We start from the raw sequence: 25,164 nt of genomic DNA on the forward strand, positions 1-25,164 counted from the left end.
ATGGCCTCGACAATAAACAAGCTCCCTAAATTGTGCATAAAATTTAAATTTTTCATGTTTATTAGTTTCAATTATTTACAAGATATAACATAATAGTCTATTTTTCCACCCAAACATCCGAAATCTGTCAAATTTATTCCTCAATTTTGGCTAATATCTCTTTATCAGTAAATAATAAATATTCTTCTTCTCCAACTTTAATTGGGTTTCCTCCATAAGCTGGTAATAAAACTTTATCTCCTGCTTGAACTGAAACTGGAATAACTTCACCAGTAGTTGTGTTGGTCATACCTGGACCAACAGATATAACTGTAGCTTGATTGAGTTTTTCTTGATTTTTTTCTGGTATATAAAGACCACTTGCAGTTTTTGAAGCTGGCTTTAATCTTTGTACTAAAACTCTATCAAATAATGGTTTCAAAGCTTGTGCTGATCTTAAAAGTGATGACTAAAAATAGTTAGTGAATGATTCTTAGATATTGATTAATTCATTTTTTAAAACATACCATTTCTTTATTTAATTGGATCCAAGTGATATTGATATTTAAATGATACTTCCGATCCAAATTTTTTCACAGAAATTTATGGAATAAAATATTTGAGAATCAATTGGTAGTGTATTTACCAGAAATCATTTATTTTTTACATATACGGTCCATTACTAATTTAAATATCTATCTAATGGTTCACCTAGTACTTTTTCAATTCCACGTACTAAACCTTCTCTAACTTCTAATTCAACAGCTTCATCATCGTCTTCTAATAATTCAGCAATATGTGGTACTAAAGTTGGTAAATATGGTAACCACAGTTCACCCATTTTTTGGAATATGGATTTTAATGTTTTTATAGTCCAAATTTTAGTTCTTGATGAATTTTCTCTATCATAAGATACATATTTCATTAATGCCTTTAAGATGATTTCATTATACTCATTTGATGATACATCTGAAACTAATGATGTGATTGCTTTAACTAAATATTTTCCAATTGAATCCTCGATAGTAGCTAATTGTGAAATTAATGGTTGACAAATGCTATCAAATCTACCTTGTTGTGACCAGTATTCATCTTGATCATAATTGAATGATGATGAAAGTGAGATTAATATGATTCTACGAAGACTAATATCTCCATATGCATTTTCTTTTAGAGCTGTAGTAGTAGCATCAATTAAATATGAATAATATGAGGTGACAATACTTTTCAATTGTTCTTGTAATCTATTAAAGAATCGATAAAATGATAATAATCTTGAAGTCAATTTAATTTCAATTGAACTTCCTTCTCCAGTTGTTGCCCAACGAACCAAATTTGCAAATAATGGACGGAAACTTTTATCATTTAACTTCATAACATATGAAATTGCACATGAATGAACTGAGCTTTCAATTCTACCAATTGCGTTTTGATCAAATTTTGTCTCGTGTCTGAATTCAAATGCACTAATCAACCATTTCATAAACATGGAAGCTTGTTGAGTGGCTTCCTTTTTATCTAATTTATCAATTGCTAATTGCATAGTATTCAAGTATAATCCAACATTACCAGCATTTGCATAAATCTTTGTCCAAATATTACAAAGGGATTTCAAAACCATTCCAGCATCCATATGATCAATAACTAATTTTAATACTGAAGATTTTATTTCGGTATCACTGTTTAAAATTGTGACTAAAATTGAATCCAATGTTGTGACCATGAATGCTGGCATTTTTTTAATGTAAGTTGATAATAAAAGTAAAATTGATTCTTGAGTTAATCTGTCCGCATTTTCCCAAATTTTAAGAGCTGGTGGAATAATTTTTGGAAAAAACCCAAGAGTTTTAACTCCATAAGTATTGACGATGCTAATGATTGCACTAATTGCCGATATAACGACTTCAACTTGATCACTTAATAATCCGCATTCTGATGTCAAAACATTCAAAGAATCCATTGGAGCTTCTCCAAATTTATGAGATACAATTGCAAATGTATTCAAATAAGCTTGTTGTAATTCAGGATCAACATTTCTTTTTATACCATCCATTAAAACGTCTAATAACTTTTCGACAGTATCTTTCAGTATCAAGTTTGAGCTGATTTCTTCAAATTTTCTTGCTGCAAGTATAGCATAGTTTTTGGCAACACTAATTGAGGTATTGTCACTTAATTTATCAACATCTAAGAAATCAATAACCGAATCAACAAAATTTGATAAAGGTAACAAATTTAATAAATTACTCAATATTTCATATAATTCATTAGATATTTCAGTATTTTTAGCAAATGCTTCAAGTTCACTTAAAGCAAAGGAAGTAAGCTCTCTAAAATCTTCAATTACTGTATTGTTTTCTTCTAATGAAATAGCAACTTTGCTTCTGAGTGAAGATGCATCATAAGTCGAATCTAAACTTAAAATTGTATTTAAATAATCTAAAATTGAACGTCTTGAATCCAAAAGCTGTTCATTAGTCAAACTAACAATTGAGTTACCAAATATTGGTCTAGCTTTCAATGACTCATATTCGGCAGAATTGACTTCCAAATGTGTTGGTAACTCTTTAATTAATTTTGTAAAATTGACAAATCCAGTTAATTGATCTTGAGCAGAAAATGATCTTAAATAAAGTTCAACAAAATCAATGACAGTTTCTAATTTTTTAAATGCTAGTAAAAATAAAATTATATGCATTGAATTGGCACAACCTAAAGTTTCAGTCAATGCAACAAAAATTTTAACTCTACGATGTTTTGGAATATGTTGAAAAGCAGCAGTAAAACTTGCTAGTAAAAATTCAACTTCTGTACTTATTGATTCAGAATTTTTAGCCAATGCTGGAATAACCTTAGCTACAGTTTGTTGCAATGCATTGTTGGAAAATTCATCATCTTGTCTAATTGTATGAGCACCCATGAATGTGAAAATTGGCATAACCGAATGTAAAATGATTTCTGGAGCTAACAAAGCTAATTCAGATATGACCAATAATAATTTATTTTGAATTTGTGGTGATGTACTTGTTCTTATTGAATTAACAATTAAGTCAGCCCTTATTGAGTTTGAGTCAAATTTTTGATTTCCATTCTTCATTTCATTAATACTTAACAACATACAAGTAGCTAATAATTCTTGAGTGTATAGAACAGGTAAATTACCATCATTTCCTAAGTAATCTAAATCTGTCAAAATTTTGAATAATACTTTAAGTAATTTTGGATGAGCAATTTGTGGGTTTCTTCTTAAGTTGGTTTCCAAAATTTCTAGCAAAACAGCTAATTTTCTTATATGTGATAAAGCTAATGTATTCATATCCTCTTTTGCCATTGCTTGTCTAGTTGAATTTGATGATCTTCTTCTTCTTTTAACAACACCTTGTTCTGGCATTTCCCCTATTTGAACATTATTTAAAGCTTGTAAAAATAATTCAAAATTCAAATCTAACAGTTGTAATGTAGCCATAGGATCAAAACTGACAAATTCATCGTTTATTAATAATTCAATAAGCTTGTTCACCAATAATAGTTGAGTTTCAACAGATGTAAAAAATTGAAAAACTCGCAAAATTCTGTTGTCAACGTCAATTGCAATTTGAGATTCCAACCCTTTACGTAACCATTCAGCATCTTTATTGGATTGCTCAGCATCAGCTTTACCACCAACAAGGTCAACGATGGATTTATCAACTGAAGCTATACTTATGCCAGCAGGTTTGGCTTGTGCTTCCCAATTGGATCTTGCACCAAAATAATTTGCAACGTCATCCCAAAAGAAAGCCCTTTCCTCGATTGCTGTCCACGCTTTAATTTTAAATACTAAAGGTAAAGGAAGTGCCCACTGTGAAACAATGAAAGTTTTATATGATTGACCTAACTTTTTCTTACCTACTTTGATTTGAAATATACTTGACAACAATGTACTCCATTGATTCTGATCAAATATGACATCATCTAATTTAATTGTGTTTAATAATGTTAAAGCATCTTGTGGAGAAATGAGTTTCTTTTCTGTTGAACCGTAGATTTGATCTTCCATGAAAAACTCGGTTTTGGCTTTTTTGTCAGAATGAATTGATTTGGTGATGTCAGTGATGGTCTTAATTATTTGGGATATGACCATACGTATACTTTTTGATTCATCTTTAAGTCCTAATAAAAGTAATGGAATTAATAAATAATAATCAGTCTTACCATCAGAATTTTCTTTAATTTTTATTTTAATCAATTTGAGTGAACTAATTCTAACAATTAAAGGAATTGATGGAGTGAGTGCAACACGAATGAAAAATGAAATGGCTGTTTCTAATGAACTAAATCTTTTATGTGCAAGTAATGACATAGCTGCAATACTACCTTTGGATAATGAACAAAATTTAATTAATGAGGCAGATAAATTGTAAAAATCCTTATCCTTTGATAAATATGTTGGTGAAATAGATTGTAAAAATTCAAATTTTTCCAAATCTTTTTCTTCGACTTCTTCTGATACTTCTACTAAGTCTTCGATATCATTATTGGCTTCGGCTATAGTAGTTTGAAGTTTCAATTCTAAATCACTTACACTTGTATTATACTTTTTCAAAATATCTGCGAACAAGGTACTTTTAGATAACTGTTTCACAATGTCTGCAAATGCTGCATCTGCATTATGATTTAAATATTCAATCGTTGAATTTGCAACGGCGTTGTAAGTTGGCTCGTTGTTTAAATTCACAAATTGTATCAATTCTGGATTTGGTTTCTCCTCGTATAACTTGCAAACAAATTTGTCTAACTTAAAGTTAGAATCATTTAATTCCTGTAATGTATCAACCAATTGAGAATTGATGTTTAATTGTTTTAAAAAGTCCACATTTGCTTCGTCACTATTGTAGAACTGAATTAATAATGTAATTGTGGGTTTGTATAAAGTCAAGTCTTGTAGTAATAATTCAATTAAAGAATTGATTATTTCAGCTCTCAATGGTGCAACTGATGAAAGAACTGAAAGAATTGAATATGCTGTTAATTTAATCTCCGTTGTTGAGTAGTAAGCACCTTCCAGTTGAGACAATAATAATTGAACAATGTTTAAAATATCGGGTATTAAATCATTTATTTTTTTCAGTGCTGCCAAAATTTGGATAGTTACCGATAAATAAAACACTAATTGTTCTTTATAAATTGTATGATTTTGTATTTGATCGTTCAAGAAGGATGTATAAAATTTGAATAATGCATCATCTCCAAAAAAGACCTTGAAAATTGATTGTGAAGTTGGATTTTTCATTTGATCTTTAAAATTTGTCAACCATCCAAAAATGTTAGGAATGCTTTGCTTAGGAATTACGTTCAATATTTTTAAAAAAACTGGTTCTTGATAATATGGCAATGATGTTAAAATTAAATACTCTGCATTGTGGATGTTGGCTTGAAACCTTCTGACTAACCATTCACTGGCTACTAAAGCACAATTGAATTTATAATATGGTCCAAGTAACGTGAAAAAAGCATTTATATTTGTATTCAATTGTTTAATTGTATCTTCAGTTTGAACATTCCTGTCAAAATTGACAGAATCAATTGTAAATAAAGATGATTTAAATTTGTTGAATCTTGAATCTAATGCTGATAATTCTTCTAATCCTTCTAGTGCTATTTCATAAATATAATCATAATCTTGAGTTGATGCAATTTTGGGATCAAAAATTAATGAACGTGAATGTAGCTTTGACCTTTGTTGTCTATTCAAGGCTATAGACGACGTTTTCTCGTTAATTTGTTTAAGCTGAGAAGCTAAACTTGACATTTTGAGGTCTTGACGTTGTTGTAATAAATGAGATTATATACTTGTTTACTAGTGTAGAATTTAATCTTCTACTCTCTCTATTCATCTCTCATAAAAAAAAAATTGAGATGTGTTTCAGATTTTGTGTAACTTGTGTATTTTACTCGAACTCTCGAGTGTAGAATCTATTATATAAATTGAATTATCAACCCGTTCATACAATCATTTAGCGAACCAACAAAGCCAGTAGGTAAAGAGAAAATCATGATACGTTTTCAAAAAATTATGAACATGTATTAAAAAAATAAATTGTTACTTACTAAAGTAACTTCCCTAATAAAGATTTAGAAAGTTAAATCATAATTGAACTAAAATTAGTAAAAGCATTGCTGAGAAGATTCCAAATGTAGAAGTATAAACCTTGTTTGAGCCTCCTTTGTAAACTTCATCAACGCCTGATTGTGTGAAAACAGGATTACTCGATGAATTTGAGTCGGTGTGTTCAAAATCTATTCCTTGTAAACTAGCTGAAGACGATGTAGATGGTGAAGGTATAATAGACGTTGACGATGTAGATTTAATTGATGAAAAGTCTGATGATGATAACGAGGATGTAGATTTTGTGAGTATAATTCTACTTGGTCTGAATGAGCTATCGCTTGATGGTTGAGACTGGAAATCGAAATTTTGTAAACTCTGCAAGTTTGCATTTTTTGACAAAGATGCTGTTGATTGAGGAGCAATTGAAGTCTCTGATTTAAATTGATTCAACACGGAATTCGAAGTAGCTTCTGTTAAATCTATACTTGATGAATTGCCATGAGCAATTGTCAGTGGCGAGATAGAAGGCACTTGAGATTCAACTTCTTCATTTGATATACTTATTGTTTCAGCAGTAATTGGTTTTGTAGCAGCATTGACTGTTGAAGTTGCAATTGTAATAAAGCGAGTAGATGGCTCTTCGAAATCTGTCTTTTCCGTAGCAAAATGTTCTGATTTTGGAAGCGATTCATCTGCAACTTGAAACTGGCCGTACTCAAATTCGTCAGTGGCAAATGATTCTAATACAGTATATGGTAAATCACTACTAACATATTCCTTTTCAACAAATTTGTCTTCTGAGGTTGCTAAAGCTAAAACTGAAGTCATGTTAATAAAGACCTCCTCTGTTGCGAGCTGGTTCCTTTCATATTTTACTTCGTTTGCTGCTAATGATGTGGAAATGTTATTTGCTTCATCAATGGGTTGTGATACTCCAGAAATCGCTTCTTGAGTATTCAAACTTGATGTCGCGGTCGGAGTTTCTTCTTCTGCATTCGTAGGCTCTTTACCAACGTTTTGCTCTTCTTCTTCTATAATATTTGTAGACGCTACGTCTATAGGTATAGATGAATTTTCGGTATAATGTCCTTCTTCTGTTGACGGTTCTTCAAGATTATACGAATTGTCATAATCAGTGTCTAATTCTTCAACAATTTGTTCTTTTTCAGTATTTTTTGTTGAATTTTCAATATTTTGTACTTCTTCTGTGCTTGTAGATGTGTCTTCAACATTTTGAGCTTCTTCTGTATTAGTTGATGATTCGTCAGTATTTTGTTCAATCTCGTGATTTGCAAGAAGCTCTTTAGTACTTTGTTTTTCTTTTATTGTAGAGACTTCTTCAATGGTTTGTACTTCTTCTGTCTCCCTGCCTAAGTCTTCAACATTGGGTTCTTTTTCTTCATTTGTGAATGAGCTCTCAACGTTTGATTCAGCTTCTTCAATTGTAGATGACTCTCCAGCAATTTGCTCCTTTTCTTCAGGTGAGTCTCCAACATTCTGAGAATCTTCTGTACTTTTAGGGGAGTCTTCAACATCTTCTTCATTGCTAGATGATTGATCAAAAATCTCTCCTTCTTCCATAATCGTAAATGAGTCTTCAGTATTTTGTCCTTCTTCCGCACTTATAGATGAGTCTTCTGTAGTTTTAGATTCCTCAATGGTAGATGATTGATCAAAAATATCTCCTTCTACTGCATCATTAGTTGAACCCTCAACATTTTCAGTTTCTTCTTCATTTGCAGCATCTATGTTCTCAGATGAGTCTCCAGCATTATGTTCTTCTTCTGATTTAGCAAATAAGTCTTCAGTATTTTGAGCTTCTTCATTGATTGATGATTGATAGAATATCTCTCCTTCTTTCGTGTTCGTAAATGAGCCTTCGATATTTTGAGTTCCTTCTTCATCTGTAGCCTCTAAAACTGTAGCTAAATCACCAACATACAGTTCTCCTTCTGTACTTTTAGATGAGTCTCCAACATTTTGTCCTTGTTCCGTATTTATAGATGAGTCTTCAGTAATTTCAAGTTCTTCGATTATAGTACTTGAATCTTCAGTATTTTGTGCTTCGTCGGGGATTGAAGTTTCAACACTCTGATCATTTCCTGTATTCGTAGGTAACTTTTCAACACTTTCTCCTTCTTCTGTATCTGTAGATGAGTTTAAAGATGAGCCCTGATTATTTTGAGCGTCTTCAGTATTTGTAGATGAGTCTTCAACATTTTGAGCTTTTTCTGTTTTTATCGATAAGTCTTCAATATCATCAGGTTCATCAGTGATTGTACTTGAGTCTTGCATGTTTTGAGTTTCTTCGGTAGATGAATTCACAACACTCTCATCACTTCCCGTATTTGTAGATAATTCTCCAACATTTTGTTCCACTTCTGTATTTGTACTTGAATCCTCAATAGCTTGAGCTTTTTCAGTGTTAATGGTTGGGTCTTCAACATTTTGGGCTCCTTCAGTATTTGTAGTTGAGTCTTCGGTATTTTGCGCTTGTTCTATGTTTGTAGATACATCTTCGACATTTTGTTCTTCCATAGTATTGGCAGATGAGATCGAAGATGATTCTTCTTGAGCTTCTTGGTTAGATGAATTTATAACATTTTGTTCTTCTTCTGAGTATGTAGATGATTTGTCAACATTTTCTTCTTCTTCAGTATTTGTAAATAATTCTCCAAGATTTTGAACTTCTTCACTTGTTGATGAGCCTGCGACATTTTGTACGTCTCCTGAATTGTTAGATGACTCGTCAATATTTTCTTTTTCTTCTGCATTTGTAAGTGAGTCTGTATTTGTAGATTTCTCTTCGGAATTTTGTACCGGTTCTGTGTTCGTGGATGACTCTTCAATCTTCTGTTCTTTATCTGTGGCTGTAGATACCGATTCAATACTCTGCTCGTCTTCTGTATCTATAAATAAATGTTCAACGTCTTGTTCTTCTTCTTCTCCATTTGTAGTGAAGTCTCCAACATTTTGATCTTCTTCAATATTAGTAAATGACTCTTCAGCATGTTCTCCTACTTCCGTTCTTGTAGATGAGTTTGAAGATGAGTCTTCAGCATTTTGAACTTCCTCAAAATCTGTAGCTGAGTCTCCTTGAATTGTAGTTGATTCTATATCTTGTACTTCTTCAGTAATTGTAGCTAAATTTTGTTTTTTTGAAGATGATTCTTCAACGTTCACCTCGGTGTTGTCCCCTTCGTCGTAATAAATTGCTTCAGTTGTAAAAATTGCTTCAGTTGTAAAATCTGCTTCAGTTGTAAAAATTGCTTCAGTTGTAAAAATTGCTTCAATATTTAAAATTGCTTCAGTATTTAAAATTGCTTCAGTATTTAAAATTGCTTCAGTATTTAAAATTGCTACACTAGTGGATGGCCCTTTGGTATTAATGGAACCTTCTTCTTTAGTACTTTCTTCTGTAGTAGTTTCTAAAGTTTCAATCGTCACTGTATCAGTTTGTTCTGCCTCTATAATTTCTTCATTAATTAGAGATGAACTTGAAGTTGAGACTGATTCTTGAGCAAAATTTTCTTCTTCATAAGATTCTTCCTCAGTTGTATATGACTCGGAAGATGCAATTGGCACAGCGGGACCATATTCTGCTTCGTAAATATTTTCTTCAGTCGAGTATGAAAATAAAGTTGTAATTGATCCCAGATCTTGTTGTTCTGTTTCATGAACCAAGTTTTCAAATGTATATGGTTCAAAGATTGTAAATGATTCTTCAAATACTGAATCACTTTCATAAACTACTTCTTCCGTTTCAAATGAGCTTGAGATGGGTATTAAATTTTCAGTTAATTCGTTTTCCGAGTACTTTGCATCTTCACCAACAAATGATTCAAAAGTAATTGAGGTTTGTTCAGTATTGGCATAATCCGTTTTTTGAACAATAAATCCAGTCAGGAATGGCTCTGAAGCTAAAGTCTCTATTGGTGCATATACTACTTCAGTGAAAGTTTCTTTTGCATCGTAGTTTGTTTCTAGTGATACAATTGGTTCTAATGTAAAATTCACATCTTCTGAAAGTTCCTCGTAATACACTTCGTTAGAAATAAGCAGTTCAAGGGTTAACTTTGCTTCCTCGGTCATTGCTGGTACTTCCTCATGATTTGAAGATCCAAATACTGAACCCTCTGTAGTTGAATTTGGCTCTTCATCGATTTGAGTTTCTTCATAAATTGCACCATCGTTAACATTTGGATTTGAAGTATAAGTTGATTCTAAAAGGAAAAATGTCTCCAATTCAGGCGAATTAATTGATAAAGTTTCAGTGATTGTAATTGATTCGGTTTCCAAAATACTTGATTCTATAGCCTCCACTTCAGTTGTGATATTCATTGATTCTTCTTCTTTTTCTGCACATGATGGAACTTTCCAACAATAATTACTAATCTCCAAACTATCTGTATAATAACCTGACCAATCTTCCCATTTATCAAATACTGGAGCGTAAAGGTTTGGTATAGCCTGTTTTATTGGATTTATTACGGTGGGTTCTGCACCATCTACAGAACTAACTCTGTATTTGTACTCAATCAAAAAGACTTGTGGCCATGTCTCTGAATAACTTGAGATTTTATATTCAAAACCGAAATCTTGAGGTAAACAGTAAAAATCTCCATGTATTGAAGGTTGAACTAAAATGGTAGCATTAAAATCAAATGCATTACTATAAGCAGTTTTTGCATCTTTACCATACAAACGTATCGTATCTCCAAGAAGCGTAGCTCCACATGGTTTTGCTTCGACTGTTAGATCCTGTGAGCCTAAGAGCAGTACCACTTTTGCAGCATCTGTAACTGTATTTAATCTAAAATCAATTTTCCAATTATCGTTATCCACTTTCTCAACTTTATAAACCTTAAATTCAATTGATGGAACCCATTTATCACCAGTGTCTGATCTTTTTCTAAACAAATTTGTAAAGGTACTAATTGCGCTGACTCCTAAGTCATATGTGAAATTTCCAATTGATCTTTTTGAAAATTCTATTTCCGCAAGTTCCTTTTCAGCAACTTCCTTTTCAGCAACTTCTAGCTCTGCAAGTGTTATCGGTTCATAAACTATGGAATTTCCCGCACAATCATACTCATTTATTGTTAACCCTAAGTCTTCTGTGAAATCATGATATTCATATTCTGCAGCGATAACGCTCTTTATAATTAATAAAACTATAATTGAAGCTGCAAAAAACCTTGCTTTGACCATAAATAAGATTTGTGGTAGTTCTGAATCTATGATGTTTTGTAAAAGAATTTGCTGAAACGTTTCTTTTATAAAATTAAGAGGGATTTTCTAGAGTATTTATACTCCATAGGTAATTTATTGTATCGGCTTATGTGTATTTGCAAACATAAATTTTGTAACTATGCAAATATATTATTAACAAGACTTTTGCCTGATATTATAACTTCAATGTCTAGAAAATTCTTACAATTAGGATTACTATAAACACAAAATATCTAAAATACGAGTTTTGGATGACTTGTACCCTGCTAATTTTTGTTAGCATACTTGCTCACTTGCAACATTTGTGAAAAATTTGTAAGTCATTAGTTTGATTTCTTTTTTCCAAGTCAAAATTTTTATTACATATCAAAACAAAACAAATTAAAATTCTGGTTTTTGCAACCAAATATTTTTCAACGTAAAGGAAAAAAAAATATTACTATTTTAGTCATTTAAGAAACGCTCAAAGAAGAAAATCCAAAGTTGCCTTTTAGAAAAAGAAACGTTAGACTTGTTTCATGATTATATTCTGGAGTTGATTATGTATTTTTAAAATAATAATTTATTATAATCTCAAATTATATGAGATCAAGAAAATATTACTTTTATTTAATCCTTAGGTTGCAACAAGCGTAAGCTAAGTACAAAAGTTTAGGCAATTTCATCCGAATTAAAAAGAAATTTTTGACGATTTATCAGTTTTTTGGATTTAAAAAACAATTTAATTAATTAATACAAATTTTGGTATTCTCATGACTCTCATAGAATTACCTCATAGTTACACTTCATCTACGAAATTATTTTCAAAAAAACTTGAAAACTCGAATCAAAAATTAAGAAAGATAAAATAACCGAGATTTATTTTGAGATAGAAATGAGCTCAGATCTAAACTTTCTTTGTTTTCTGGATCTTGAGGTGGAAAAATAAAGTTTGAGACGAACAATCTCAATCTTTGTGACACAAAGCAAAACCTGAAACTTAAAGAGATTTTATTGTGAGCAAAACCTAATCTGTCAAAAGCTGGACATAGTTCTGCAAAAGTTCGTGCAGTTTCCAAAAGCCTTGGCACCCGCTTATGAAGAGTTTAAATTATTAAAGCTCACAAAAAATAGGCAGATTGGTTCTGATATGGAAAGTAAAAGAGATAAAACAGCTAATTTTACACTCTGTAGGTAGTCAACATGAGTAGCCTGTCTTAGTTAAAGTTGTCAAGAAATAAAAATCAGGACAACGAATTCTTTGTAGAACATATTCAAATTGTACTTGGTCCCCAAACTAGGAAAATTCAGAGTCAAGGCTTCAACAAATCAAAACAAGAAATAAATATAACAATAAATATACAGTACACAAATTCTATGCTATCCAGAACCAGAATTTTTGAAGGAAATTTTTAGGTTCACGAACCTCATAATTTTGTTCTTCTTCTTCGACCAAGTCTAAATTAGTAACTAAATCAATATCTTGAATTGGAATTAACCAATACTTTTCACCTTTCATATGAGAATATATCTTATGACCAAAATATAATACTAGTACAATTGGTAATGTAATATAAGCAGCAACAAAATCAGCTCCATTGAAATCAAAAAAGACTGCATATCCATTAGTGATCGAGATTAATAACATAAACACAATAACATACCAAGCACCATATGGTTGTAAGAACGGTTTATATGGGATTCTATCAGTGAGACCATGGAAAGCAATAGCTTTTCTCCATCTAAGAAATGCAAAGGCACAAGCAATCCAACCAATAAATCCTGAAATGGTCGAAATATTGGATAACCAATTGAAAGCATTAGCTGAAGATGAAGAAACATTTAAGTAAGCCAAGAACCCAAAAAGTGATGAAGCACCAACTGAATAGTATGGAATACCAAATCTATTAACCTTACTGAAAAATTTTGGAACTTTGCCACGTTGTGCCATTGAGAACAATGTTCTTGAAGCTGAATAAAGAAAGGAATTACCAGCTGATAAAGCAGATGTTAAAATGACAGCGTTAATAATATGATCAAGAACATGAATACCTGCATTTTTAATAGCGATAACGAATGGAGAACCTGAAGCATCTGAAGCACCACCAAATAATTGAGTATCTTTTGAACTGACAATAACACCAATACTCAAAGTTCCTAAGGCATAGAAGAAAACTAATCTGAAAATAAAACGCTTGGCAGCCTTAATACCATTTCTTCTTGGGTCAACAGTCTCACCTGCAGTTGTTGAAAGTAATTCAGGACTGGTGATATAAGCAAAACCTGATTTAATGATAGCTGTCCATAAACCTAAAAATCTTCCGGTAGCTCCAGATACTAAATGTTCGTGGAACGGTGAATGTTTCCAATATCTAAACCCAGTTACACCATGTTGTTTCGGACCACCACCAAAGAATAAAACAATACTTAATATGATTAATCCGGTTAAAGCAATCAATTTGATAGATGCGAACCAAAATTCCATTTCACCAAAAAATTTGACTGGTGCAAAATTCATAATCATGATAATTGCAAGGAAAATTGTAATCCAAACTGCAACAGGAACAGATTTTGTCCAGTATTGTACTATAACGGCTGAGACTGTAACTTCAGAAGCAATCAAAATGGAGAAAGCATACCAATAATTTAGTCCCAATGCAAACCCAAAGGAAGGGGATAAATAATCGTTGATGAAAGCTAATGGACCATTTCCTGGCAATGGTAAAAAAACTGTCATTGTAAGAAGCATTGAAGTAACAAAATAAACAACTGAACCAAGTAAAAGAAAAGCCAAGAACAATGAAGCAGGACCACAAGTAACTAAAGTGGATGAAGAACCAACGAATAAACCAGTCCCAATAGCACCACCTATTGCTATTAATTGAGCATGTCTTGATTTCAATCCTCTTTCTAAAGTCTCTGGTTTAAAAGTTTCAGCGGTTTCTCTTGAGTTTGATCTTGATAATATTTTACCATTCTTTTCATCTGTCTCAATGATTCTTGAATTTGAAATTGTTAAACCTAAATTTGTTGATGAACCACGATAAATTTCTTTTTTAGAAACACCAATTTTGGCTAAATTATCTTTTATACCCATTGTGGTGTTACTTTATGACTTATGATTATTTACAAAACTTCACATTTTATATTTTAAGACTTTTGAGCTGTTTAAATATAATTCGTTTGTAATCTTGAACTGCAAAAACAATAATGATTTGTTCATCAACTTATTATATGTACAATTTCTTATCTTGAAAAAAATTGAATTTATCAAATTGATTAACAAACAAAGAGATAAACAAAATTAGTCAAAAAAAATATTGTTTAACATTTCGTACAGATTTTGCCTGAATTGAAAGATGGTTTTTCAAATAATGTAAGATGATTTGCACCTCCTCATTAAAATTTTGATATTTCCCAAAAAATTTTGATTCTAAATCTATATTGAAACACCCTTGTGATGAACTAATTTGACTCCACAACTTCTTATGGATAAATTTTAAAATAAAATATTTAGGTTATTAACTCAATTTGGGTTAAATAATTAGATTATTAACTAAATTATCACAACTCCCAATTCCAAATGTAAAAATTAATCCGAAAAGTCTAAAATTCAAAGTAAGTGGAAAATTTAATTAAAAAAACATAAATGTAAGATGACTTAAAAAGTTAGAAACAGAAATTATTATTCCCCTCTACTCATTAAGGGAAGAGCTATGACTTTTCTATCAAGGATGAAGCAAATATTTATCAAAATTCTAAAGATAAGAAACGGTTAGTTTGAAAGATTGGGATCAGAACGTAAATTAGCTATCAGTTAAATTAAAAGATTAAAAAACCTCACACCATAACCTTTAAAAATTGTTTCAAACAAAAAAGATAACAATATTCCTTAAAGATTTTCTTATTACGGCATTTAAAAAAAGAAATTCGTAAAAAAAATATAAAAAAACATTTCGCTTAGTTTAACTTTCAAAAAACAAGTAAAGCAAAGCGATTTCGGTTGATTTTCACTTTTTTAATTTATTTAGTTCAAGAACGCTGATGAAAGTACTGAAGTAACGATATTAAACAAACGTTCACTCATAAACCTGCATTTGCTTAAAACTAAATAAAAATCGTATTTGACCTTACAACAACATCTGACAACCCCACTAATCTCATAAAATAATTTTAACTTTTTCACATTTCATTTTTTTGTGTTTTGTTTCTTAATTTTTAGGGTTTATTAGTCAAAATTTTTCATTCTAAAAGGCATTTTGCAAAAAACAATAATTCAATCGCCATAAAATTTGTTACAATTGAAATAATCTGGGGTAAGCATGAATTATGTTCAGCTGTACCTTAATATACGATCCTAGTGAAGGCTAGTGATGATATTACTCAACGCGGCCATGCTATGTTTTTTTTTTTTTCAATACTTCATATGTTCATTAAAAAGTCCATCTAGCTTGCTGAACAATCTATTTAAATCTATTTAAAGAAAGAATGTTATATGAGTTTATACTATGTAAAATATTTTGATAACTTTGAAACTTCTTTAAACCCGGAGTCAGGTGAGCTTTACACAAATTTTAGACCACACATCAATAACTTCGATTTCTCTGAAACTTGCAACTTTCATGGTAATCATAAGTAGTAGCTAATCTACTGACAAAAACTAGCAGATGAAGCTACATCCTTCAAATTACACGAGTTGTCAGCGGACCGCATAAAGAGTGCTAAGCTCGATTCAGTGGACTTTTAAGAAAGTTTCGAGGCAGGCAAAAAAAATAGCAATGACTTATTCACATTTCACAATTTTTTCTTTACTGCCCCAATATACAGAAAAGTATTTTGGTGACACAAAGTTGAATTTGAAACTAGTACCGATTTATAGTTACATTGAAAATCTAGACAAAAAAGATGACTGTTTGATAAAAACTTTGATGATAAATAATATTATAAGTACAAACAGAAGAATACATAAATTCTATGCCAACCAGAGCCAAACCTTTGAAGGAAATTTTTTGGTTCACGAAATGTGAAATTTTGTTCTTCTTCTTTAACCAAATCTAGATTAATAGTTAAATCAATATCTCAAGTGGTGCTAGCCAATGTTTATAACCACGTAATTGAATATATGATTTATGACCAGCGTATAGTACAACAACTAATGGTGAATGAAAATATGCTGCAATAAATTTAGCAGCCTTAAAAATACCCATTTGTAATTGATATTGAAGAAAAAAACATATGATATACTACTAAGCACCATATGGGGTTGTAAAATTGGTTTATATGGCATTTTATCAGTAAAACTATGGAACTCAATAGGTTTTTGCCATTTAAGGTTGCAAAAGCACAAGCAAGCCCAAGCAATCCAACCAAAGAATCCTGAAATGATGGATTACCAGTTGAAAGCATGAGCTGATTATAAGTAAACATTCAAATAAGCCAAGAATCCAAATACTGATGAAGCACCAACCGAATAGTATGGATTACCAAATCTGCTAACTTTGCTAAAAGGCTTTGGAGCTTTACCACGTTGTGCCATTGAGAATGATGTTCTTGCATCTGAATGAAGGAAAGAATTGAGAAACTCCTTGTAGAACCTGGTATCATATGTTCTATGAATGGCGTACCTTCCCAATGTCTAAACCCAGATATACCATCTTGTCTTGGACTTCCCCAAGATTAAAACAGTGCGTAATATACTCAAACCTGTTCAAGCAATTGATTTAATAGACGCAAACCAAAATCTCATTTTTCCAAAAAATCTGACTGGTGCAATATTCATTGAAATCATAATAATAAAGAAAATTGTAATCCAGACAGCAAGAGGAACATTAGTGGACCAAAATTTAACAAAGGCGGCCAACATAGTGGCTTCCACAGCAACGAGAATAGCAAAGGCATAGATATAGTTCCACACGAGGGCAAACCCAAAGGTTGGTGCTAAGAAATTGTTGACAAAAGCCAATGGACCATTTACTAGTAAAAGTAAGAAAACTGTCTTGTAATAAGCATTGCTGTAACGAAATAAGCAGCTGAGCCTAGTCTAACAAAGGCGAGAAACAAAGAAGCTGGACCAGCTATAGTTAAAGTTGCACTTGAACCAACAAAAAGTCAAGTATCAATGGTACCAATAATAGCGATTAATTGAGCATGTCTTGAATTTAACCCTCTTTCTGAAGTTTCTGGTAGCGATTTCTCTTGATTTGATTTTGATAAAACCTTGTCATTCCTAGTTCAACAAGTCATGAATTTGAAGTTGATAGTTTTTATTTTCATGATGATGAACCACGATAAATTTCTCTCTTTGTGAAACTACTTTTTTCTCCGATACCTAATTTTGAAAATTTGTAAAAAGTAGCTATGATAGAGTAAAGGGATTTCTTACACTCTTTATATTTATCTCATATTATGAAGTATTGTTAAAAAAAAGTTATTGAACTGGTTGAATATAAAGTAATGAATATCAATTTAACAACGCTTTTAATTTTCTTAATTTAAAGTACTACTACACCTTGAACTACACTATCGTTGTTCTGCAACATTCGTATTTGAATCAGAGACAGTGAAAAATTCTAAAATATTCAATTTATTTGAAATAAAAACCTAACTAAGCCAATACACAAATTATCCAACTTATGTTTATGATAAGTATTTAGCAGCAGTTTCATAAAAAACTTTACCTTGAATTTCAGCAACTTCTCTTTCAAGTTTACTTGGTGTACGAGAACCATCTCCACCAGCTAATGTACCTGCACCGTAAGGAGATCCACCATGAACTTCACTTACATTTGATTGCAAAGCAAATGCTTTAGCATAACCTAAAGGAACAAAAATAATACCATGATGAATTAAAACTGACAATGAATTGACAACTGTGGTTTCTTGACCACCACCTAATGTACCTGTGGAAACGAAAACACCAGCAATCTTACCGTAAAGCAGACCTTGAGCCCATAATGACCCAGTTTGATCCCAGAAAGCTAAAAAACTTGTTAGTAAAAGTGTCCAGATGAAGGAGAGAAAATAACCAGACTGTTGTTGGAACAGATTGAAATGTAGAATTTGCAGCACTTTCTTTGTTATTTTTTGCAATTGCACAAAAACTATTTTTTGCATGTCAAAACCTACCAAATGCTTTTGCACTCTTTTGTGTAAATACATCAAATCGTCAGAATGTTTAGTTATGCAAAAACGTTCCAATCAACTCAAGTCCAATTCTGTCTTTCAAAATAGATACATACCTTTAAATTGAGCTGGGAAGTTACCAAATCTTGTAGGAATTCCAAAAAGGAAGGCATCATATTCTTTTAAAGTTTCTGGAGTAGCAATTGGATAATTTGGTTTTGGAGGAGCATGTAATTTAGTTAAAACATCATCACTTAAGGTTTCTGGAACTTGATAGATAACAGCTTCACCTCCAGCTGCTTCAACACCTTTTTTTTCTTCTTCAGCCAATGTAGCGATGTGGTGATATAATGTGTAAATAATAATTGCAACTTTGATAGCCATTTTTGTTATATATATGTGATTGTTTGTGAGTGATTGATAAAGTAATTGATTAATTTGATAAGATACAAATTGAAATAAAATAGATGAATTGAGGTTCGAAGTAGAGTATATATATATATATACAAATTGGTGATTTCAAGGGAGTCTGCCTCAGTTCAAAATTTGTTGAATCTTACTAAAATTATTAATAAATTAATAATAAGAAAGGTTATAAAATTGTTACACAAAACTACTGAGATTGTTTTTTTACTTTTTAGCAAATTAAAAAAAAGTTCCAAGTAAAAAAGTCAGAAGTATTTGAATTAATTACACAATTGATGGAATTTCTGGAATTCAAAAATTAAGTAATAATACTTCATGTTTAGTTTATTATAATTCATATTGATTAAACATTTATAATGGAGAATATAAATTTAACTTTAATAATTTAATTAGTAATTACATTACATGATTGTCTAAAATTTGTAAATTATTTATAAAATTAATTAAATTTAATAAATTAATAAAGTAAGAGACCAAAATGGAAATAAATGTGCAGAAAATTAATTATAATGATGTTGATAATTGTTCCTTAAATTAATATTCATTATTCGAGACTATTGATAGTGTGTTCCAATTAGTTCAAATTATGTAATTTTTTCTATTTTGTTAAAATATAAGATTGTCAGATAAAGAACTAAGAGAGAGAAAAAATAATTAATGAAACGTTGAAGAGTTTCAAATTTCCGCTTAAGAGGTATTCCAAGGCTGATTAGCAGCTTTGACTGAGATTTTTAAATCGACAGAAAGACGCTATAGTTTGCATGATAGTAAATGAATTGTAAACATTTCTGAGATTATCTTCTTTTCACTTCGAGTTCTGAAAATTGATTGACTAATTGGGTACAGTTTAAAAACACGTATGTTAATTAAATTTGAACCATTATTAGATTTAGTCAAAGACAAATCCACAACATTTAAAACCTTATTATATGTGATGTGTGATATGTAATATATGTAATAATATACGTAATATAAGTAATAATATGTTGTTTTAGAAATTATTGTTTTAAGTGAAGTTATTACATTATAAATTTAATTAATATATTTTACTAAAATTACTAAGATTATTATTTATTATTTGAATTATTAAAAATTAGTAAAATTAGTAAAAAAATAAAAATAAAATTAAATTTTAAATTTTTTATCTTTAATTTGTTTTGTGAAACATTTGTAAAAAAATAAATATTGCAATCAACTTTTTACTTTTTCATAACCCATATTAATTCTTAAATATAAACAATTGTTTCTTCAAATAAATTTTCGAACTTGTGTCAATTACATTTTTTTCATCAAACCAAGCCTACAATAATTCATCATGAAAATTGCTATTATTGAATACTCCACCTATGGTCATATAGTTTCACTTGCAAAAGAAATTCAAAAAGGTATTGAATCCGTTGGTGTTAAAGCTGATATTTTTCAAATTGCTGAAACTTTACCTCAAGATGTTTTGGAAAAAATGCATGCACCACCAAAACCAAATTCCCCAATTGCAACATTGGATACTTTAATTGAATATGATGCTTTTATCTTTGGATTTCCAACCAGATTCGGTAATGCTCCAGCACAAGTGCTTGAATATATTTCTGGAACTTCAGGAATTTGGATGAAAGGTCAGCTTTATGGTAAGCCAGCGGGATTATTCACAAGTACTGCTACTCAAGGTGGTGGTCAAGAAATGACTATTCGTAACTTTTTATCAATTTTAGCTCATCATGGTATGATTTATATTCCTTTAGGGTATGCAAAAGCATTTGCAGAACAATCTAATTTGAGTGAAGTTCATGGTGCATCTCCTTATGGTAGTGGAGTTCTTGCTGCTGGAGATGGAAGTCGTCAAGCAAGTAAATTGGAGTTAGATATTGCATTTAAACAAGGTGAGTCATTTGCGACTTCAGCAAGTAAATTTTACAAGTCAGAAAGCAATTCGGCAAATAAAGGAAAAGGTACTGGTGCTGCGGCAACCACTGGTGGAGCTACTTCATCTAAACCAACAGAAGTTAAATCAGAAAAACCAACTACTCATTCACAACCACAACCACAAAGAGCTGCACAAACCTCAAAAGCTCCTGAAACTACAGATAAAAGTATTTGTTCAAAATGTATAATAATGTAAATTTTATAATTATAAAAGTTCTTTTCATAGATGTTAGATTTAGTAATAAATAATAAATAATTAGTAAAATTTCATTTGAAATTGTAGTGGTGAAAAGAAATGGTGAAAGAATTGGTCGCAGTGTTGACTGGGAATCGGGCAGAAAGAATAAAAACTAGAAACTGACGGTTCTGTCTTCAATAAACCTCCATTGAGCGTCCAAACAGAACTTCATCAATTACTTCTCTCAACAATTTGTTAAACATAATATCAAATAAGTTACACATGGGACAAGCAGCTCTCCTGCATATAGTCGAAGTTGTGAACTTTCTACAAATATTCTATCATCAGAAGTCAATACGTATATTACCGAAACTATTTACAAATTAAAATTCAACTATGTTAGTAAAATCCCAAAAAAAACCAGCGAATCTAAGAATACATACAAAAAAAAATCCAAATTCAATCTATCTCAATCAACAAAATACCCAAAATTCTTTATGAACTCAATTTAATCATAATATTCCAACAACACCTTGTAAAAGAAATTCAACCACACCTAAACAATAACCAAAAATGAACTTTATCATTAATACATACCTATTGCCAAACAACAAACAAAAACAGTATTGGAAACTAACCATAAAGGGAGCCCTTTAAATCAAAAATTCATTGAACGACTATTGTTTTTGGTAGTGGTTTTTAATTGAATAAATCAGTTGTTGGTACTGGATCATTAGGTACCCCAATTTTGATTCCCCTTAGTTGATCATCAATTCTTAATCTTTTTGAGCAATTTTTTAATCATTATCGAAAATATCAGAACATATTTGATTTTTCTTTTGGTGATGGTAAAATAAAATTCAATAAACTAAAACCCGAGTATTTGATCGTGTACCAGAAAAAATCGAATCATTAAAACAAAGTAAATTTTTAATAAAAGTTTAAAAACTATTTGATTGTGAACTGAAAGAAATTTTGGGGGAGCTTTTGTAAACTTTACAATTCCAATCTAGATTGAGAACTTTTTGAACTGATTCACAAATCTACTAGTTAAAATGATATATCAATTTTTTAGTAGTACACTTACCTATGGAGGATGTTGCGGTACGGATGGAATCTGTGTCTCTCAATCTTTGATAAATCGCAATTAAAAAATGATACTTTCAAAAGATAAAATTCGAGTCAATATGGAATTGAAAAAATTGGTGGAGATTATTGAATTGTATAATCCCCGGTGGTGGTGTTAATGATCTGTTGGATGATATTACTTTATTGCAATTCAATGATCTTGAAAGTTTATATTTTGATGCATGAGCATTTCTTAACGAAGAAGAAACCGATTGAATGAATGAATTTGTAGTTGTTGAAGAAAAGAAAAGTTGCAAAAAAAAAAAGTTTTACGAGATTTTTAAGTTATTATACGCGTTGTATTTACAACCAAAAAGAAATGATTAAATAATATATTTTAAGTGTTATATTTTCAAGTAATTGTTATAATGAATTGTAAAAATGTTTAATTCAATCTCTTAGAATGTCCATGTAGAAGTTAATCCGCCTTTGAAAAAATTGTATTAAATTTTATATTCACCCACAATGGTACAAATTTTTTTTCCTTTTTATGTTACATTTCTTGTTGTTGTCTAATTTTGATATCAACAATTGCAATGAGGCAGCGGGTTCAAAGGAGTAAAACCCTACCTGAAAGTCCAACCACCGTCAAAAGTCCAAACGATACAACAGAAATAACTCATGTTTCAGATAGTGAAGAAGAATACTCTTACTTACAACCACCACCACCAACACCACAATCATCATCAACTTATCAAACTAATTTTAATTTAGGTAGTGATTCACAACTAAACAATGCATCACAATTGAGTAATGATAATTTCCATAACATTGATTTTGCAGCTAATGAAAATGAACTAAAATCAACACAACAATATTTACAAACTCAAGAATTTTATAGTTCACATCCATTAGTAAAAGAAGAAATGATTGAGATATCAGATGATGAATATGATTCTTCAAGTATAAGAGATGGAGAAGTTGAAGAAATTTCAAATTTTGAAATTAAGCAACCAAAATCAAGTTCATCTTGTCCAACTGCAAATCAATTATTACTGGGAAGTTCAAATGAAACAGAATCTTTAGATAAAGCAGAAGTTTTGAAAAATGTTATTCTACCGGATATAAAATTTAATGAAGATGAAATTATTGATTGTTCCTCACAAAATGGAGAAATCAAAACTGAATTGGGTATTAAACATGAATTTGATGAATTAATTGATCAAAAATTTAAAATTACCAATGAAATAAAATGTAAATTTGAGTTGGCTAATGGAAAAAGTAACTTAAAAGCTACTTTATTGAAAATCGAAGAATTTGATGATAATCAATTTGATTCAAAAAATTACTTAAAAGATCGAGTTAGAGTTGACAATACTATAAAAGTTGAGCTGGAATTAACTGATGTCGTTAAACCGAAAAAATTAGTCGATCTATTGACTTCTGGAAAATATGATAAATTTGGGGATTTATATGATGATTTAAATAAATTGGAAGAATCAAGGGAAAAGAATCATCGATTTAGAGGTAAAGAAGCTCCTGAAGAAAAAAAAGATGTACATAAAGAATTAACAAAATTGGAAAATTTACCTGAAGTATCAACTACCAAAGAGTTTGATTTGCAAAAACCACCTGAAAAAACTACTAAAAAAGTCAATTTGCATGAAATTGTTGAATCAAGACCTACTTCAAGAACTGGATCAAATAAATCATTAGAATCAACTAATTCAAGTAAATCAAAAGATTCGGTATTTTCACGTAATAAACCGGTGAATAATCCTCCTTTAGATGTGATTGACAACAATTCAAAAGTAATTGATCTGGAATTAATTGCACAATCAAAAAATTTACAAGTATTTGAGCTGGTATCAATTACTGAATCAACTAATGAACAACCAAAATCTTCACCACCAAAAACTTCAACATCAAAAATTTCACCACCAAAAGATCAAGAAAATCAAACACATTTACAACCAACTTTGAAAAGAAAAAGATTACAATCAAAACCTTTATCAGAAATTGTTAGTAATAATAAAAGATCAAGAGTTGGATTATCAAAACGAGTTAAAATTGATCATTTACATGATAATATTAAACCACGCTCTTAAAAAAAACATCACCATTGCTAATGAAACCTTAATGACTACTAATGAACTTTTTAATGACTATTTATTTATAATTCTAATTTTATAGACTATTTAATATTTAATATACTTATTCATATTACTAAACCCGATTTTGTGACACGATTTACTAAAAGCTTTCAAGATTTCGAAAATCATCACCAGAGGAAAAAAAAATATCTTCTCTATTTCTTCTTCTTGTTCTTCTTTTTCTTTCTTTTCTTTCTTCTTTGCTAATTAAAGACGGGACAACTTGCATTGACCGGTTATGCATTGGTCTTTTGAATAAAAGATCCTAGTGTTTCCGTACTCTCTAGCCCGTCAAATTAAGTTGAGAAGTGCTAATGTTCAGTTGAAATTTTAGATTTCTAATGAAATTTTGACTCTACGAGCTTTCTTACATTTACTGACACCAAACAAAACTCTGATTTTAAATGGGGGTCCTTCAACGTTCGCCTTCCTGATACACCACTTACAATCAAATTTTAGGTACGCCATCATTAAATAAAATTTACTCGAAAATTCTACAAGTTATATCACTTATACTTAAAAAAACCCAAATAAAACATTTTTCATTTTTAACTAAAAAAAAATCTAGAACTAAATAATAAATATAACCTTAACAAGCAAATAAGACTTTTTATTGAATCATTCACTGTTCAATACTTCACCAATTATTTTCCCAAACAAAAAGTAACAGGAACTGGTTTTGATTTTTGAGTTGAACATCTCATTTTACATCTTTTTGTATAATCTTTCTTTTCATCAAATTTAACAAATGAACCCGAATGGTTGTTTGATGAACTGCATGAAGAATTCGATGATCTTCTTGAATCAGAAGATAAACTTTTATTCTTCTTTAATCCAAATATATTAATTGTAATCATTTTTGGTGGTATAATTAATTTCTGATTATTAATTATTAGAAATTCATGATGAAAAGTTTTGGTATCTGTTAAGGGAAATGAATGATAAACAAAATTATAATTTGGTTGACTTGATGATAAAATTTTTAAGTTGGTTGTAAAATCAATTAACCTATAATA

General features: G+C 30.4%; 7 protein-coding genes across 7 annotated transcripts; 2 read left to right on the top strand and 5 right to left on the bottom strand. All coding sequences in view use genetic code 12, as the record gives it.

Moving 5' to 3' along the window:
* Positions 1-133: 133 nt before the first annotated feature.
* On the bottom strand, positions 134-509 carry KGF54_002177 (uncharacterized protein; the record flags this gene model as incomplete). The annotated part of the gene is made up of 2 exons (XM_051762628.1): positions 134-448; positions 507-509. 2 exons carry the CDS (start codon positions 507-509, stop codon positions 134-136), a joined length of 318 nt encoding a protein of 105 aa, XP_051620689.1.
* A 152-nt stretch (positions 510-661) lies between these two features.
* Positions 662-5,770, bottom strand: KGF54_002178 (snoRNA-binding rRNA-processing protein; the record flags this gene model as incomplete). Its single annotated transcript, XM_051762629.1, has 1 exon — positions 662-5,770. One exon carries the CDS (start codon positions 5,768-5,770, stop codon positions 662-664), a length of 5,109 nt encoding a protein of 1,702 aa, XP_051620690.1.
* A 336-nt stretch (positions 5,771-6,106) lies between these two features.
* Positions 6,107-11,281, bottom strand: KGF54_002179 (uncharacterized protein; the record flags this gene model as incomplete). The annotated part of the gene is made up of 1 exon (XM_051762630.1): positions 6,107-11,281. The coding sequence occupies one exon, from the start codon at positions 11,279-11,281 to the stop codon at positions 6,107-6,109; it is 5,175 nt and encodes a 1,724-aa protein (XP_051620691.1).
* Positions 11,282-12,656: 1,375 nt separating this feature from the next.
* Positions 12,657-14,378, bottom strand: KGF54_002180 (uncharacterized protein; the record flags this gene model as incomplete). The annotated part of the gene is made up of 1 exon (XM_051762632.1): positions 12,657-14,378. The coding sequence occupies one exon, from the start codon at positions 14,376-14,378 to the stop codon at positions 12,657-12,659; it is 1,722 nt and encodes a 573-aa protein (XP_051620692.1).
* Positions 14,379-17,917: 3,539 nt separating this feature from the next.
* Positions 17,918-18,787, bottom strand: PST3 (flavodoxin-like fold family protein; the record flags this gene model as incomplete). The annotated part of the gene is made up of 2 exons (XM_051762633.1): positions 17,918-18,258; positions 18,520-18,787. 2 exons carry the CDS (start codon positions 18,785-18,787, stop codon positions 17,918-17,920), a joined length of 609 nt encoding a protein of 202 aa, XP_051620693.1.
* A 1,357-nt stretch (positions 18,788-20,144) lies between these two features.
* On the top strand, positions 20,145-20,945 carry KGF54_002182 (YCP4; the record flags this gene model as incomplete). The annotated part of the gene is made up of 1 exon (XM_051762634.1): positions 20,145-20,945. The coding sequence occupies one exon, from the start codon at positions 20,145-20,147 to the stop codon at positions 20,943-20,945; it is 801 nt and encodes a 266-aa protein (XP_051620694.1).
* A 1,646-nt stretch (positions 20,946-22,591) lies between these two features.
* KGF54_002183 (uncharacterized protein) lies at positions 22,592-24,103 on the top strand (the record flags this gene model as incomplete). The annotated part of the gene is made up of 1 exon (XM_051762635.1): positions 22,592-24,103. One exon carries the CDS (start codon positions 22,592-22,594, stop codon positions 24,101-24,103), a length of 1,512 nt encoding a protein of 503 aa, XP_051620695.1.
* Between the last annotated feature and the right edge of the window lie 1,061 nt (positions 24,104-25,164).

Source organism: Candida jiufengensis, assembly GCF_024610255.1.
Source record: "Candida jiufengensis strain CBS 10846 chromosome Unknown scaffold4, whole genome shotgun sequence".
NCBI classification, from domain to species: Eukaryota; Fungi; Ascomycota; class Pichiomycetes; order Serinales; family Debaryomycetaceae; genus Lodderomyces; species Lodderomyces jiufengensis.